At 37.6% G+C, this 14,779-nt stretch overlaps 1 protein-coding gene across 2 annotated transcripts in view; it reads left to right on the forward strand.

Moving 5' to 3' along the window:
* Positions 1 to 14,779, forward strand: part of LOC128025918 (MAM domain-containing glycosylphosphatidylinositol anchor protein 1-like) — a 152,221-nt gene that overhangs the window by 84,651 nt on the left and 52,791 nt on the right. For both annotated transcript variants that reach the window (XM_052612529.1, XM_052612528.1), the window contains exons 7-9: positions 5,497 to 5,766; positions 8,875 to 9,204; positions 10,825 to 11,121. In XM_052612529.1, the coding sequence (XP_052468489.1) occupies positions 5,497 to 5,766; positions 8,875 to 9,204; positions 10,825 to 11,121 (897 nt within the window). The remainder of the gene's footprint in view (positions 1 to 5,496; positions 5,767 to 8,874; positions 9,205 to 10,824; positions 11,122 to 14,779) is intronic.

Below are 14,779 nucleotides of genomic sequence, written 5' to 3' on the forward strand. Positions count from 1 at the left end.
AATACTTTGCTGAACTGATTTAGCTTCAGCTTTAATTTAATTAGTAAATGAATAGTAGAATAGTAAATGAATACAAAGGAGAAACTCTTAATGATGCATGTTTTCACAAACAAAATCATGACATTTTCTGACTTTGATAAAATGGCAAACCAAACACACACACACACACATGCACGCACGCACATACTGTGTATATATATATATATATATATATATATATATATATATATATATATATATATATATATATATATATATATATATATATCGGTAGGCTTATTGGCATGCAGTTACGGTTTATTTAACAGCACTAATTGAGACAGGCATAGTTAAATCAGAGAGGATGAATTGCTTTAATTATGTTACTGTTGTGTCTAACATTGCTGAGTACTAATTACTTTTCATCTGTTGTCACGGCAGCACGGCTCCGATAGCCTCATTCATTTGCTGTGTTTTTTTCATAACATCTTTTCTTTTTCTTTTTTACGTGGTGGAGCCTTCAGTGATTGACAGGTGTGATTGGCGCATGCGACACTGAGTGGATGAACAATCCTGAAAGTGACATCCTTCGGGAGCGGCGTTTTGCCATGTTTGTTCCGCCGAAATCCTTTAATAGAATCTCTCTAGGATAAACTCAGGGACTGATATATGAAAACCACAGGTGCTGATTCACAGGTTCATGCTGTCTGCTTAGTTTTCTGAGTCGTGCCTTTGAAATAATCAGTACTTATTACTTCTGGATGGAAAATCCAATAAAGAGCATATAGTGATTTTATCAGTCTGTCTGGAAGAAAGTTGTGTTTACCCAATTGATACAATAAGCTAAAGGAAAGTTTGACAGGTAAGCAGCGTCAAAGCAAAAGTTTTTTTATTGAAGCACTAAGTAGAAGATAACTAGATATTCCTTGAGCACAGCAATATGCTTTGTTCAGAGTTATATCTGTGAAATAATCTGTACTTCTTTCTTTTGGACAGATATAGATTTTGATCAAAATATTTGACACATTTTCAGCTTTCTCTGCTGCTGTGCCATTATTTCATATTATTTATTTATTTTTTATGCCGCTCTATTATTGTAGTTTATGGCTGGAAACCCACTGCTTCTTTTTAAAACCAATCATTTAAAAGCAGCTGGAGGATGATGTGTGAAATTTAATTATTCATCAGATTTCTATATAATTAATCAGTCTAAATTAAATTGTTAAGAGGTAGAATCATGTTCTGATGAAGGAAAAACTTTGTCAGAAGATAATAGGAAAACTGAATTTAATATGAAAGTTCAGAAAGCACTTAGTAAAATAGCTGTGACTTATTAAACAAATCTCCACAATTTTTTTGTTGTTTGTTGCTCAAATAATGCAAACAACCCAGGAAATAGCATTGGCATCTGTGATTAAAGTCTTAGCAGTTGCAGCTCTTTCATGGGTGTTGGCTTTGTGAAGCTCTCTGTGGTGGGTTTTTGTGGAAACAGGCTCTTCAAGGTCAATACTGAAGTTTGCTGTCTGTTGATCTTAAAGCACTAAACACTTGGGCTGTTAAAGGAGCTATGTGGAGGTTTTTACTTAAAAAAATCTTTAAGATAGAGTTTTCATTTGTACATGTATGAGCCAACCATACTGTCCACCACGGTTGCCTCTATCAGCCTGTAGGCTCAATTGTGTCAGAGGAGTCGGGCCCGAATTGGCGCGAAAATTCACAAAATGTGACGTAATGCGCGTTCTCGTCTACTTGGGCTTACAACCTTACAGCACGCCAGCCTTTATAGTAAGCAGCGGCAATAGTGTTTTCAGATGGACTCTGTGGATGGAAAGAAGCGACCAGCCACCGGCAGCACAATTCAGACACCCACAGACACTCCTCGTAAGTAAAAAAAAATAGAAATAAAAATGTATCTAGTGTGGCAAGAAGAGAGAGCGACCGGCGTCAGTGGTTTCTGCGATAACCCTTGTTGATGTGGTCGTGCTCGTACGAGCGTGCGCACTGAGAACGAGCATGAGACTGGCTGCAGTTCCTCTAATGGTTAGAAGTTTCAGAACCTACGCAATGCTTCTTTAAAGGGATAGTTCACTCAAAAATGAAAAGTCACAGGTGACGGAGAACATTGGTAACCAAAAAGGTAGACATTGAATTCCACAGTGTTTTTTTATTTTTATTTTTTTCAAACTATGAAAGTCAGTGGCTACCTTCGGCTCTGTGGTTATCAACATTCTTCAGAAAGTTTTGGAACAGCTTGAAGGTCAGGAAATGAAGGCAGAATTTTCCTTTTTTTTAGGGTGAACTATACCTTTAAGGACATTCGTACTAAACAGGCTTCCATGACTTGCCCTTTTTGGAAGTCTGACAAGTCACCCATTTCTCAGAGCACTTGTACTAAACACTGCTGAACACAACTTTATACTACACTAAAAGATAAACTAGAGAAATATAGGCAAATAAAAGATTATCACAATGTTTGTTTTTGCACTGAAGCCTTTTGTTCACCTACACAAATGATATTAACCCCTGGGTGTGCACATTATTTTGTCCAACCCTGTATATGCATGAACAATGCTTTTCAGTAGATTTATTTATAATCAGCACATCAGCTCTTTCCACCATTTCGGTTTTCCACTGATCTTGTGCATTTACCTCAAAACCCTGTTTGGAAACAAAACAAGACACATTTCACATTCTATCTTATCCTAAGTTAAATTCTGACCCTACATTTCTTTTACCGGATTCCTCTACCCATTACTCTCTCTAATGTGTTTGTGGAGCACAGAAGTGCAGCAGTTTGTAAAAGCGGCATAAACTCTGTAAAACACATCAGTCCCATTATCGAGAGACAACCGTGGACTGAAGCTGTGCCGTCCCCCTCGTACCGTTCTTGGGAGTTGAAGCAGTATATTCTTTCCTCCTCAAACCCTTTCTTTTTCCATCTCTGTTTCAGTCCCTGTGATCTCTCTGTTATTTGTAGAACAAATAAGATTGTTGTATGTGCTGTAGCTGAGAGCTTGTAGAGCTGTTGGCAGTACAGAAACCCAGATCCCCTCCAGTCTGGTGCTGGAGTCCATCGGGATCAACTGAGATTTCAGCAGATGTAAGTCTATATATATATATATATATATATATATATATATATATATATATATATATATATATATATATATATATATATATATATATATATATATATATATATATATATATATATATATATATATATATATATATATATATATATATATATATATATATATATATATATATATATATCCTCTCTAAAGGGTTAGCATATTTTAATCTCTGGTTGAATGAGAGAATAGTTGGGGAGATATACTGTAAGTCAAAACACTTTTCGATGACCCAGACTGAACTATGAAAAGTCATTTTCTTTGAATATTAATCTTTTTTTTATTTTTAACATTTTTATTTTATTTTATCATGATTTAAAGTAAAAAAAAAAAAAAAAAAAAAAAAAAAAAAAAATCTAAATATCTTTAAAACATGTTCAATTTCCGTGAAGTTTGATTTTTGGTTTAAATGTATTCAAAACAAAACTCTGTATTGTGCACAGCTTGGCTTCTAAATCATCTTTAAGGATGTTTTGATATTTTTACTGGACGATAAGCTAAAATGTTGATTATTATGACTTGAATGATGATTGTCATTATGTTTTGAAATCACATTTTTAATCACTTCTGATGCTCTTTTATAAACGATTAGGGGCGGTTCACATATCGCGTCTTTTGCGCGCGCAAGTTCGTTATTCCCAATGTAGGCGCGCGGTATGAGCGTTCATAATGGAAGCGACGCGGTCGCGACGCGCACGCGGTGCGACGCGCCCGTTTTTTCCAGGCGCGTCCGCACCGCATCGAGTTAAAAACATCTCAACTTTTCAGAAAGCCGCAAGCGCACCGCGGGTCATGTGACAAGAACTAACCAGCTTCATCCTTTCCCATAACAATGTTGAAAACTCAGCTAAGATGAAGGAACAGCTGTTCTTAGCTGTATATGAATTTCCATTTTGAAATAAATTTAGTAGCAGCGCTACTGCGAGCGATTTTTAGTGCTGTATTCTTTTATCCTTTGCTGAAATGTCCGCGTATTAGAGCACGTCATGGTTGTTAGCAAAGGCAGACGCCTCAGGAGCTCTTCTGCCCAAGCGCTTTGGAAAGAAGGAAAAAAGCGGCGCGCCTAGCGTTTTCCATGCTTTTTTAGGCGCGATATGTGAACGGCCCCTTATTCAACTTTTTGGATTCGTTTTATTTGGCCTCATAGACGTTGAATGAGATTATTTGGCATTATATGTGAGGTGTTTTACAAGTCTATTCAGAGCTCAGATATTGCCAAACACAATTAATTTGTAGGTAGATTAAAAGCACATTGGCAAGTTTTCTGCTTTCTAATTACAGTCATTTTTAACTAATGAGTTTATGATGCAGTCTGGTCTTGTTCAGGTACAGTATGACGGTCCTAGACTGCAGAAATAATGAACACAGATGGAAGTGATGCCATTTAGACAGACTGTTGTGTGCTGTGAGACAAGAAAGAGGGGTCGATGTTGGGTATGCAAGTTCCAATCTCCATTTCATTTCTGTAGTTTCCTGTTTCTTCCAACATGATTACATAAAAGCAGACTGAGAAATTCAAATCTCATGAGGACTGATGTGTTTGTGTCAGTGTCTCTTTGCAGCCATCTGTGTAAAGCATAGTAAATATTTAGTTTCTCTGTAAAGAGAAATGAGAGACAGCTTTTATTTCCATAAATATATTTGCTTTAATGTTAAAGGTTTTCAGATATATATATGCGATTAATTGTATATATCATTGCTTGGCAACGATAATTTTTTAGCGATTAATCGCATGGTTGTCTGTGATTAATCGCAATTGATCACATTGTTATGCACAAAACTAATTGTGCATTCAAGAGTAGTGTATTGTGCACTTTTTCATTTAAAAGTACTGCTGTACGAACAAAAATGCAATAACGTTTGGTTTACAAACACTTGAAACAAATAAGGTGCTTTTTTACAGCAGTATTCTTTACATGGTAGCCTATTAAAATATTTCTAGTAAAACTTAACTTATAACATTAATGTAATTAAATATAAAACAAGCTGTTTGTGACTGCCAGGATTAGTTTTTATAGAAAATATTTTATGGTTTGTTATAGAAAAACAAGTTCTGCTCTGAGTCTAGAGCCTCAATCATAACAGGCATCTTCTGAGTAGAGACCTGCAAGACCTGCAAGTTTTTTTCCTCTAAAAACTGTCAGAGGAAGCAGCGAAGAGGTGATTTCTCTTGAAAGGTTATTATTGATCAATGGTAGGATTGACCCTCTTGTCAGAACACTTTTAGCTTTGAAGTATTCACACGTTGAAGCAAGACCAACTGCTCTTCTCTTGTTCTGGTCTAATCTGTAAATGCAAGACTCACTCATCTAGACATACTGTAAACAGGAAACCTACCAGCTTTAAATGATGCACACTTTTGTACACTGTTTTTCATTCGCAGCTCCCCCTGCTCTAAAGCTGTCTGTGAATGAGACGTACATGGTGGACCCAGGCCAAGACGTCATGCTGTCATGTGAGGTAACATCAGGGTTCCCCACACCTACGGTCACCTGGTCGCGGTACCCTGGGTCCCTCCCTCAGCGCTCTGTGATCCGAGGGGGGTCCCTCAATCTCAGGTCCGTCACTCCCTCTGATGCCGGCGTCTACAACTGCACAGCCGTCAACAATGTGGGAAACCCTGCGAGGAGAACTGTCAACCTCGTTGTGAGAAGTAAGTGTGCTCGTTTTTACACATGTACTGACATTTGAGTTTGAAGGTAAGGAAACAGAATTCAAATGCATTGGAAATTCATGTCACTTTAACTAGAATAAGTTTATAAATAGATGGATAGATAGATTGAATCATCTCTGGTCTTTATTTCAGCAGTTCTGTTGGGTGGCACAGAAATCACTTCACCTTTAATGGCTGAAATATTAGTTACATCTCAAGCCATCAGATTCAATTTAAGTTTACATATTCCTCAGACCGCTTGATTGACATGCATTGAATGAGATATGACTTTCTGTCTGTCCCGCGCTTAGCACAATTATTGCAGAGCCAGATTTCTTCATATGTATGCGTGGGAGCGTGTGTTTATGTGGCATGAGCGTGAGTTAGCGGTTGAACTGTAATTAGCTCTCTTGGCAGTGTGTGATCATGTTAAACTCCTCAAGCCGAGAGGGTGATTCAGGAACGGCTGCCATAACGCCTGCCGTTCATCAGGGCCTGGAGCTATTCTTAGCTTCTTAATCATTTTTATTTGCTCCAATTAATTTGAGAGGAATTGAGGTAATTAGCAGTAGAAGCGTCTTATTTCAGAATGTGCGGGGTGCACGCTGGATCCGTCTCTGTTGATGGTAATGAGCTCGCTTTGTGTCAAACGCGCACACAGGTGCCACGGACGCCTGAGCGCAGCCAGTCATCCAGGTAAAGCAGCCGTCTGTTGAAATGCAGGGTGATATGGATCTTCTAAGCTTCTTCAGCTGTGTTTGTGATACTGCCTTCAAGCTCCTTATTTTCATCTTAAAAAGCAGTTCATGAGTGAGGCATTTTTTTTTATCATGTAAATGTAACTTTTTTCCCCACATGAATGCATTCAGCGTTTGTAGTAAAGCAGACCGACCGACCGAAAATGATTTAATTATACTACATGCTAGTATTTGAAACTTAATTTTAATATGTAATGTTAAATATTTAGTTTTAATATTGTTTATTTATTTATTTATATTCCCTTTTTATTATGTCCTGCTCTTTTAAAATTGTTATTATTATTATTTATTAGTATTATATTATATAATAATAATAATAATAAATATGCACCCACAGGTTTTTGCATATTTTATCACACATTTCGTAATGTATTTAGACGCTAATCCCACATAGTAGCATAGCATAGAATCCTGATGCAAGACCAACATAAAATGCAATTAATTCTGCAGTCTTTCATAGACCCCCCCAATTAACCTCTTAATTACTATTATATATTTATTCATTAAAATTTTCAATTAGCTTTTATTTTTCACATTTTTATTTTTTATGTTTTATTTGTGCTTTTGTTATTTAATTTTTTTTTTTTTATTATTCATTTTGTATTACTACATAGCTTTAATGTGTTTTTATTTCCATTTTAGTTTTAGTACTTAAACTTATTTAAGTTAGGTAGAAAAAGCTAACAAATTTTTTTTTTTTTGTCGAATATTCAAATTTAATATAATTTCAGTTATTGATTTTGAATAGTTGTAGTTATAAACACTGGTGAATAAAATGTTGATAGATCTAGAAATGGCAATTTGCGCGTTAACGCATTCGATTAATTTGAAATATTTAACGCGTAAAAAAAAAAAAAAAACGCAATTAACGCGGTTGCAGTTTTTTTTATTTCCAGTTGTGGCCTATGTGTGTTCAACTTGCAAAGAAATATGGATAAGACCAAGGAAGGACTTTTAGACGGAAAGTTTCAGTATAAAACTCTGCCGGATTACTCTTCAGTCTGCCACAAGAAACATTACTCTTCATTTAGTCTGCCACAAGAAACAGCAACATTAAAATCATGAACTCAAATGTCATTGTTTAAATAAAAAAAAAACAATGACTGTAACAGTGCGTAAATCAGACCTTTCTGTAACGCTAACGTTAATAAGCTTAAACGAAAATAACGAAATAATTGTGTAGCGGAGTATTTTTTGTACACAGTGCCGCGAACTGTCAATCACTCCTGTGCGCGTGGATCACTGTCCTCCTCGCAGCTGCAGCAACTTGCGCTCTCTCTCTTCATCAAGCTTTAAAACAAAAAGATCATGTTGTCTTTGTGCATAGGCTATAGATTAATTAGATAAATGAATATCTAAATTTGTGCCTTGCCGTCTACAGTATTTTTTTAGAACTTAGAAAAAAGATGCTGCAGCCAATGAGCAGCCAGCGGGGGCTGCAGGACGACTCAACCTCCGCAGACAGTTTTTAATGTTTATCAGACAATAAATACTCAAGATTTTGCTTTAGTATAACTCACAACGAGTTTCACACACCTTCTCCGGCCACGTTGAGTTGTTGACACTTAACAGTGGGAAAAGCGACACATGCGCTATTCACTTGTATAACTTAAGGGTGAATGGGTAATGTAGTTTCTGCTCTGGGTGGGATGAATTAGGAAGCTTGCATTGTGAAGGGCGTTCTGAAAATCGGCAAAAAGATTAAAACCTCTATTAAAACAGATGTCCAAATGAGCGTACCGGTACGCTACAAGCACGTTCTGGGCGCACGGAGAGGTGGCGGTACGCTCAAGAGCTATATTTGGAAGTGGCGGTACTGAGTACCTGTGCGTACTGGCCCACTTAAAGCACTGGCAATGACTATACTTTGGAATTTTTTTGCAGTCCACTTAGAATTCAACATGGAAATCATTTTTTGTTTTTTATTGGCATTGATTGTTTTGAAATTCAAATGGTACTTACATGCCTGTGTTTTTATTTCTGTAATAAATATGGCTTTCAAGCCAACAGTTAATTTGGAGGATATTGATGGTTTATTGCAGGTATGTTGTTTACATGAGAAAATCTGTGTTACAAGTTAAACAAAAATTCCAATAAACAATCATATTTTGAATTTAAATAGTTTCTTTGTCTTGAGTTTACATTAATTATTTACATTTTACATTTACATATCCAAAAAGTTTCAGTCTTTTAATTGCGATTAATCGCGATTAATCGTGATTAATTTTAAAAAATTGTGCGATTAATTAGTTAATTTTTTTTAATCGATTGACAGCACTAGTTTATTTATAACTTAAATGCTTCTTTCACTTAAATGATCACCATGTCATTCTTTCTCTTTCTCTGTTAGCCATGAAGAACTTAACATTCCAGATCACGCCAGACTCCAACAAAGATGGTGAGAGCATACAGATGGGTCGAGACCTTAAACTTTCCTGCCACGTTGACGCCCAGCCCCAGGACAAGGTGAACTACACCTGGTACAAGAACGGAGCGCTCATCTACCCCACCGACAGCCTCATCGTGCTGCGCAGTGACCCGGACATGCCACCAGGCACCAGCAGCCTGGAGATCGTGGACATGAAGTTCAGAGATCAGGCCACCTACAGCTGTGTAGCCAACTTCCCCGGGAGCAGCGTTCCTGAACTGCGAGTGGACGTGAACATCACACAGAGCAGCGGTGAGACAGTGGTTGTAATACTAAAGACACTGTGGGTTTAAGGCCTCAGAGCTTTTAAAACTCACTTGATGTGCTCGTACTGTGAAATGACCATTGATCGGACTCCTTCTGCTCGTTGCTGATGATGTTGTTTGCTCTATCTATCTATCAATCATCTCTCTTTCTCTCTGTCTATCATCTCTCTGTCTGTCTGTCTATCTATCTACCTCCTATCTGTCTGTCTGTCTGTCTGTCTGTCTATCTATCTGTCTTTCTGTCTGTCTGTCTGTCTGTCTGTCTGTCTGTCTGTCTGTCTATCCATCCATCTATCCATCTATCTATCTATCTATCTATCTATCTATCTATCTATCTATCTATCTATCCATCTATCCATCTATCTATCTATCTATCTATCTATCTATCTATCTATCTATCTATCTATCTATCTATCTATCTATCTATCTATCTATCTACCATCTATCTCTATGTCTGTCTATCTGTCTGCCTGTCTGTTTATCTATCTATCTGTCTGTCTGTCTGTCTGTCTGTCTGTCTATATCTGTCTGTCTGTCTATATTTGTCTATCGTTTTATTTTTTATTTATCATGGTGTATTATACTGGATTTACATAGAGTGATATGTTCATATAATAGCAAGTTTAAACGTTAATTTACCAACAAAAAAAACACTCACAACATGACTTGTAAAGAAATCTAAAAAAGAACAATGAATATTTAGCACAAATCATTTCTCTTTCTGCCCAACATGCTGTCTGAGTGTTTTTCCAGCTATCAGAGAGGTTAAACTTATGCCTCGTGGGTAAACCGTGATAATGTGGGAATGGCCATTCTGTTGGGTTGATGGTAGTAAACTGTTGAATTCTGGGAAAAACTGACGCCCTCATGCATTTGCATCCCCTCTGATCTGTTCTCTCTTATCTCAGCAGGATACTATTTTTTCTGTGTTTCTCCTCTTATTTTCCTGAAGTTTCGACCTTCTCTTGGGTTCCTCTCTGTTTCTGACTGCAGTACCTTGCATGATCAATCGGATCATCTGACAGTCTCTTTATCTCTTGCTTTATGATCTTTCTGTCCTACTGTTTGACGACTGTCCACCCCATATGGTCATTATTTTGAATGTTTTTTCCTTTGTGTTTTGGTGTTGGGCCAGTAGATTTAACACTGTAGTCTCCTAAAACAATGTACGATATATCTTATCTTATAAATTATTCTATATCGTATCAGAATTAATTGTTTCTTTTGTGTATGGTTAACCTGCCAACTGGCCTTTTTTAGGCAAGCTGTTTATAAGACATAAATCGTTTTTTGATTAGTTTATTAATTAATGCAATAAAATACTATTCCAAATGCATTTTTTCAAATTGTTTCATTTTTTTCAGTGTCAGCAGATTTACAATGATGACACAAGATGTTGCATATACATTTTTTATAAACATCACATTTGAGTGTCATGAATCACTAAAGCTAAATATAGAGAGAGAAGTTGCAGTTCAAAACGTTGGTCATAAACCTGTTGTTGTTTCTTTTTTGATACACAGCTATTGAATAAAAAATACAAAAATAATGGTCTGACTTCTTAAACCAATAGATCTCCTCTTCCAACTTTGTTTCCTCTTTCCAGTCATTCCTCCAGTTCTGAGTGTGCCAGTCGGAGGGGGTGTGGTCAATGTCAGCGAGGGCGGTACCGCAGAGCTTGTGTGTTTGGTCGATGGTAAGCCCCGCCCACCTGTTCTGTGGTCTCGGGCAAACAAGGACCTGCCAATGCCATCGGGGGATTGGGTGGTGGAAACACGTGATGGCCGTTTGCGTCTGACCAATGTGACGCGGGACATGATGGGAGCATACCGTTGCCAAACAGCTCCTTACAATGGCCTAAACATCAAACGGCGACAGGGTCAGGTGCAGCTCAATGTTGAATGTAAGTGTTTCAGTCATCAAACAAAGTTTTTCAATTAGAGAACTACTCTGAAACTGCTAAAGCTATAAGTACCTTGCTACATTGAAATGATGTACAAGTAGTGAACTGCGTTTCTCCCCATGGTTTGCATAAATGAGTGTTAATAAAATATTTATGGGTTGCCAAAGTTAAGGCTGGTTCACACGGCAGGATAATTGGGCCGATTTTAGCCCCGATTCAGCCCTTCCGACAATTTTAGGATGCTCCGATTATCGTAAAATAATCTGATCAAATATTCCTGCCGTGTGTGGTGTGTTAAGACTAATCTCCTCTGCTCAGAAGAATGTCGGGACCGCTCCGATCTCAAATCGGGGATATCCAACATGTTGGATTTATTTTGCCCGATTTCTTCTCGTGTGTGGTGTCCCCCGAGGACAAACAATCACGCAGCCTGTGGACTGTGGCGTGTAGCCAATCAGAAAGCGAGGTGACGAGGCAGTGATAGTACCGGGAAACAAAATCAAAACAGCCGGCGTATATAATATAACAAATACAAATAAAGTCGATGGGCATAACTACATCCACAACTGCAGTCCACCAGAGTACATGGAAACTAATATATGAACGTTTATTTCAACGGTTATTAATCTGTGTAGTATGTAACAACATTTCTATGAGATAAAACAACAACTTATCTCCATATCATGATATAGCAAGTATAGTCCATGCTCGCGTCGTCTCCACCTCTTTGACCATCGCCTTTTCTTATTTTTCTTATGTTTTTTTTTTTCCCGTTAAAAACAAAGCACAAACTATGGCCACTGCATCCTCTTCGTCCGCCATGATTGTTTACTCTAAAGTCACGTTTGATCTCGAGGGATTTTGCGAGATTTCCCGTCTGACCTGGGAATGCTCGGGAGTCAAATCGGTTCGTGTGTGATGTGTTGATATTGCCGTGTGGCTGCACACCACACGGAGCGACCAAAACTGTTAGACCCGTGATTTTTTATCGCCGTGTGTGGGGTCTCTCAGGTTTGGAAAATCTGCCGACAATTTTAAAATCGTCCCGTGTGAACCAGGCCTTAGTAATTGAAGTTGACTATTTATTTTCTACTATAACTTGTACAATTATTCCAGATGTCTTAATTTTGTTATCAAAATATAATTTTACATTTTTGGTTGTATATTTTATGTATAATACAGTTTTTATGAAAAATATATATTTTTTTTTATGTTTTTGAGAATCTCCTATGCTCACCAAGGCAGCAATTATTTGATAAAAAATACAGTAATATTCTGAAATATTATTTTCAGCATCATTTCTCCAATCTACACATGACCCTGCAGAAATCATTCTAATATGCTTATTTGCTGCTCAAGAAATATTTTTAATTTGTATTTCTTTATCATTTTTATTTAAAAAAAAGTTAAAGTTAAATTTAAGTGCTTATTGTTTAGTGGAACTAGTCAAAGAAAATTCAGGATGCATTGATCATTAGAATTTTTGAAAGAATAGAAATCTTGTAGCATTACAAATGTTTAATAGATTGTTTAATATATCCTTACTTTACAAAAGTATTCATTTCCATCGAAAGTTTGATCCGTGACATTACAGTTGTAGTGCATAATTACTATTGAATCAGATTTTTTTTGCTTGTTATTTTGGTCTATATTGCGCAGGACAAACTATATAGCAGTTTCAACTGTAAATTAAAAGGATTTAGAGTTAAGAGGTTATCCAAAGTGTTCAAAGAAAGTCCCACTCTAGTCTCTCTGTAAGCTCACAGAGGGTTTTTTATTTGTCAGTCGACCAGACCACTGGACTTATCGCACATTATTTGTCAATTGACACAGTTTGGATACATCCCAGAACATCTCAGGCAACGCCACTTCTGTGCCTGTCTGAGAAAGGACAGCGGTAATGAAGTCTATCATGAAATTGCCTCAATCGATGACGTGATTGCATTTGATTTGGTGCCTCACATTCTAATGTGATTTTAATCTTGATTGTAATGCGATCCATTGACTGAGGATAGATTGAGTCTCTGAACGCATGACCAAAGATACAAAGTGATATGTGTTTTCCATTAAGACCCAACAGGCCATTGTCAATGATTTTGATCCTGCTATTTTTCGATGCAGTATTTGGGGGCTGGCGGTTGTGTTATTGTGCTCAGAGTTTTCATAATGCATTATGATGCCTGCGTGGAGTGCGTTTTGTTACTGCCGAACTAAAAAGCCTTGAATTCATTAGTGCTCAAGCTACGCACAACCACACAAAAGACAGACAGGCTAAACCCTGAAACACTCAGTGTGCATCAGCCCTTTTCACACGAGCCATTAGCAGAGCAAAGCACTCTGTGCTCTCATAATGGATCCTGTGTTTATTGTGTTGCTTCAAAATGCACCATGTGATTACAGGACGATGCTGAATTTGAGTGTGCGTCGGTGCATTCACTGCACAGGAGGAGTATCTGACCATGAGTGTCACACAAAGAGCTTTTGGAGCTGTGACATTGTGGCTGGGAAAGCCAGGTGGCTGGTGGTTCAAGCCCCTCAAGGTGCAGGCTATGAACCAATACCATTGTGTACAAGGCATTGAACCTAAAGTGTATTTCAGGAGAACTCAGCATGCATAATATTTTTATCAACTGGTTTTCTTTCAGTCAGCACAGGTTTAGTCTTTTTTCTTGGATCTGGTTTAGATCTGAGCTAACTGAAAGAAGACACGCTGTCAAAAAGATTAAATCCGAGATTTATAAACAGCATTTTTTAAATATATAGATCAGTCTTTTTTTGACCCGGAACACTAAATTGGGTAAAGGATTTTCAGCACAGGACAGGGTTAAACATGCAGAAGTAGAAACTGCAAGTGTATTGGAAAATGTACTTAACTTATCTTTGTTTTAACTACATTGTGTACAATAGACTTATTTTTATTGATCATATGCTGTTTTGTTATTATATTCTGTGTGGTTGTTTCAGTATACGTCTCTTTCCATCTGGCAGATAGCGTTTAGGTAAACGAGTTTGTCTCAGGTGAGCGGAGCATGTCAGTGCTCGGCCTGTGATCAATTGTGATAAATGATGACAACCGCTACGTGATTTATACTGTTATTAAAGAGCACAGTCAATGAATCTGCACAGCCCATACAATCAGAGATGAAGTATAAATGCTGTGCATGTGACTTAAACACTATATACCCCAAAACATGTAATGCAGAGCATGCTGTGAACAAATTGTAGTTCTTGGGATGTCCTCATGGCATGAGAAATCCCAGAATGTTGTGTTTCAGCTAAATGAGTGATAGCTTCATTAAGAGCTCATATGAATCACCCTCTCCCCCACACATCTAGTCTATCCTCACATCCTCAGTCCCTTTTTTTCTATTTTCTGTCAATATCGCTGCCGTAACGGGCCCAGCTACTGCAGAGTATTGCAGGATGGAGGCAGTTTGGAGCCCACCGCTGTGCTTCATCCCACGGCAGGTCTGATTTATGAGCCAGGTGGCTCTGCCTGTCTCTCTGGAGCTGAAGACAGGGGGATGTTGTCTAACACCCCGTCCTGTCTCTCTGTGTCAGGAGAGACAGACAGCATCTGCCTGAAACTGAACCACATTTCAGGCAATGAGAGGCTAAATCTCACAAAACCTGTCAAGAAACAAACTTATGTACTGTA

This window comes from Carassius gibelio, chromosome A13 (genome assembly GCF_023724105.1).
Source record: "Carassius gibelio isolate Cgi1373 ecotype wild population from Czech Republic chromosome A13, carGib1.2-hapl.c, whole genome shotgun sequence".
Lineage (NCBI taxonomy): Eukaryota > Metazoa > Chordata > Actinopteri > Cypriniformes > Cyprinidae > Carassius > Carassius gibelio.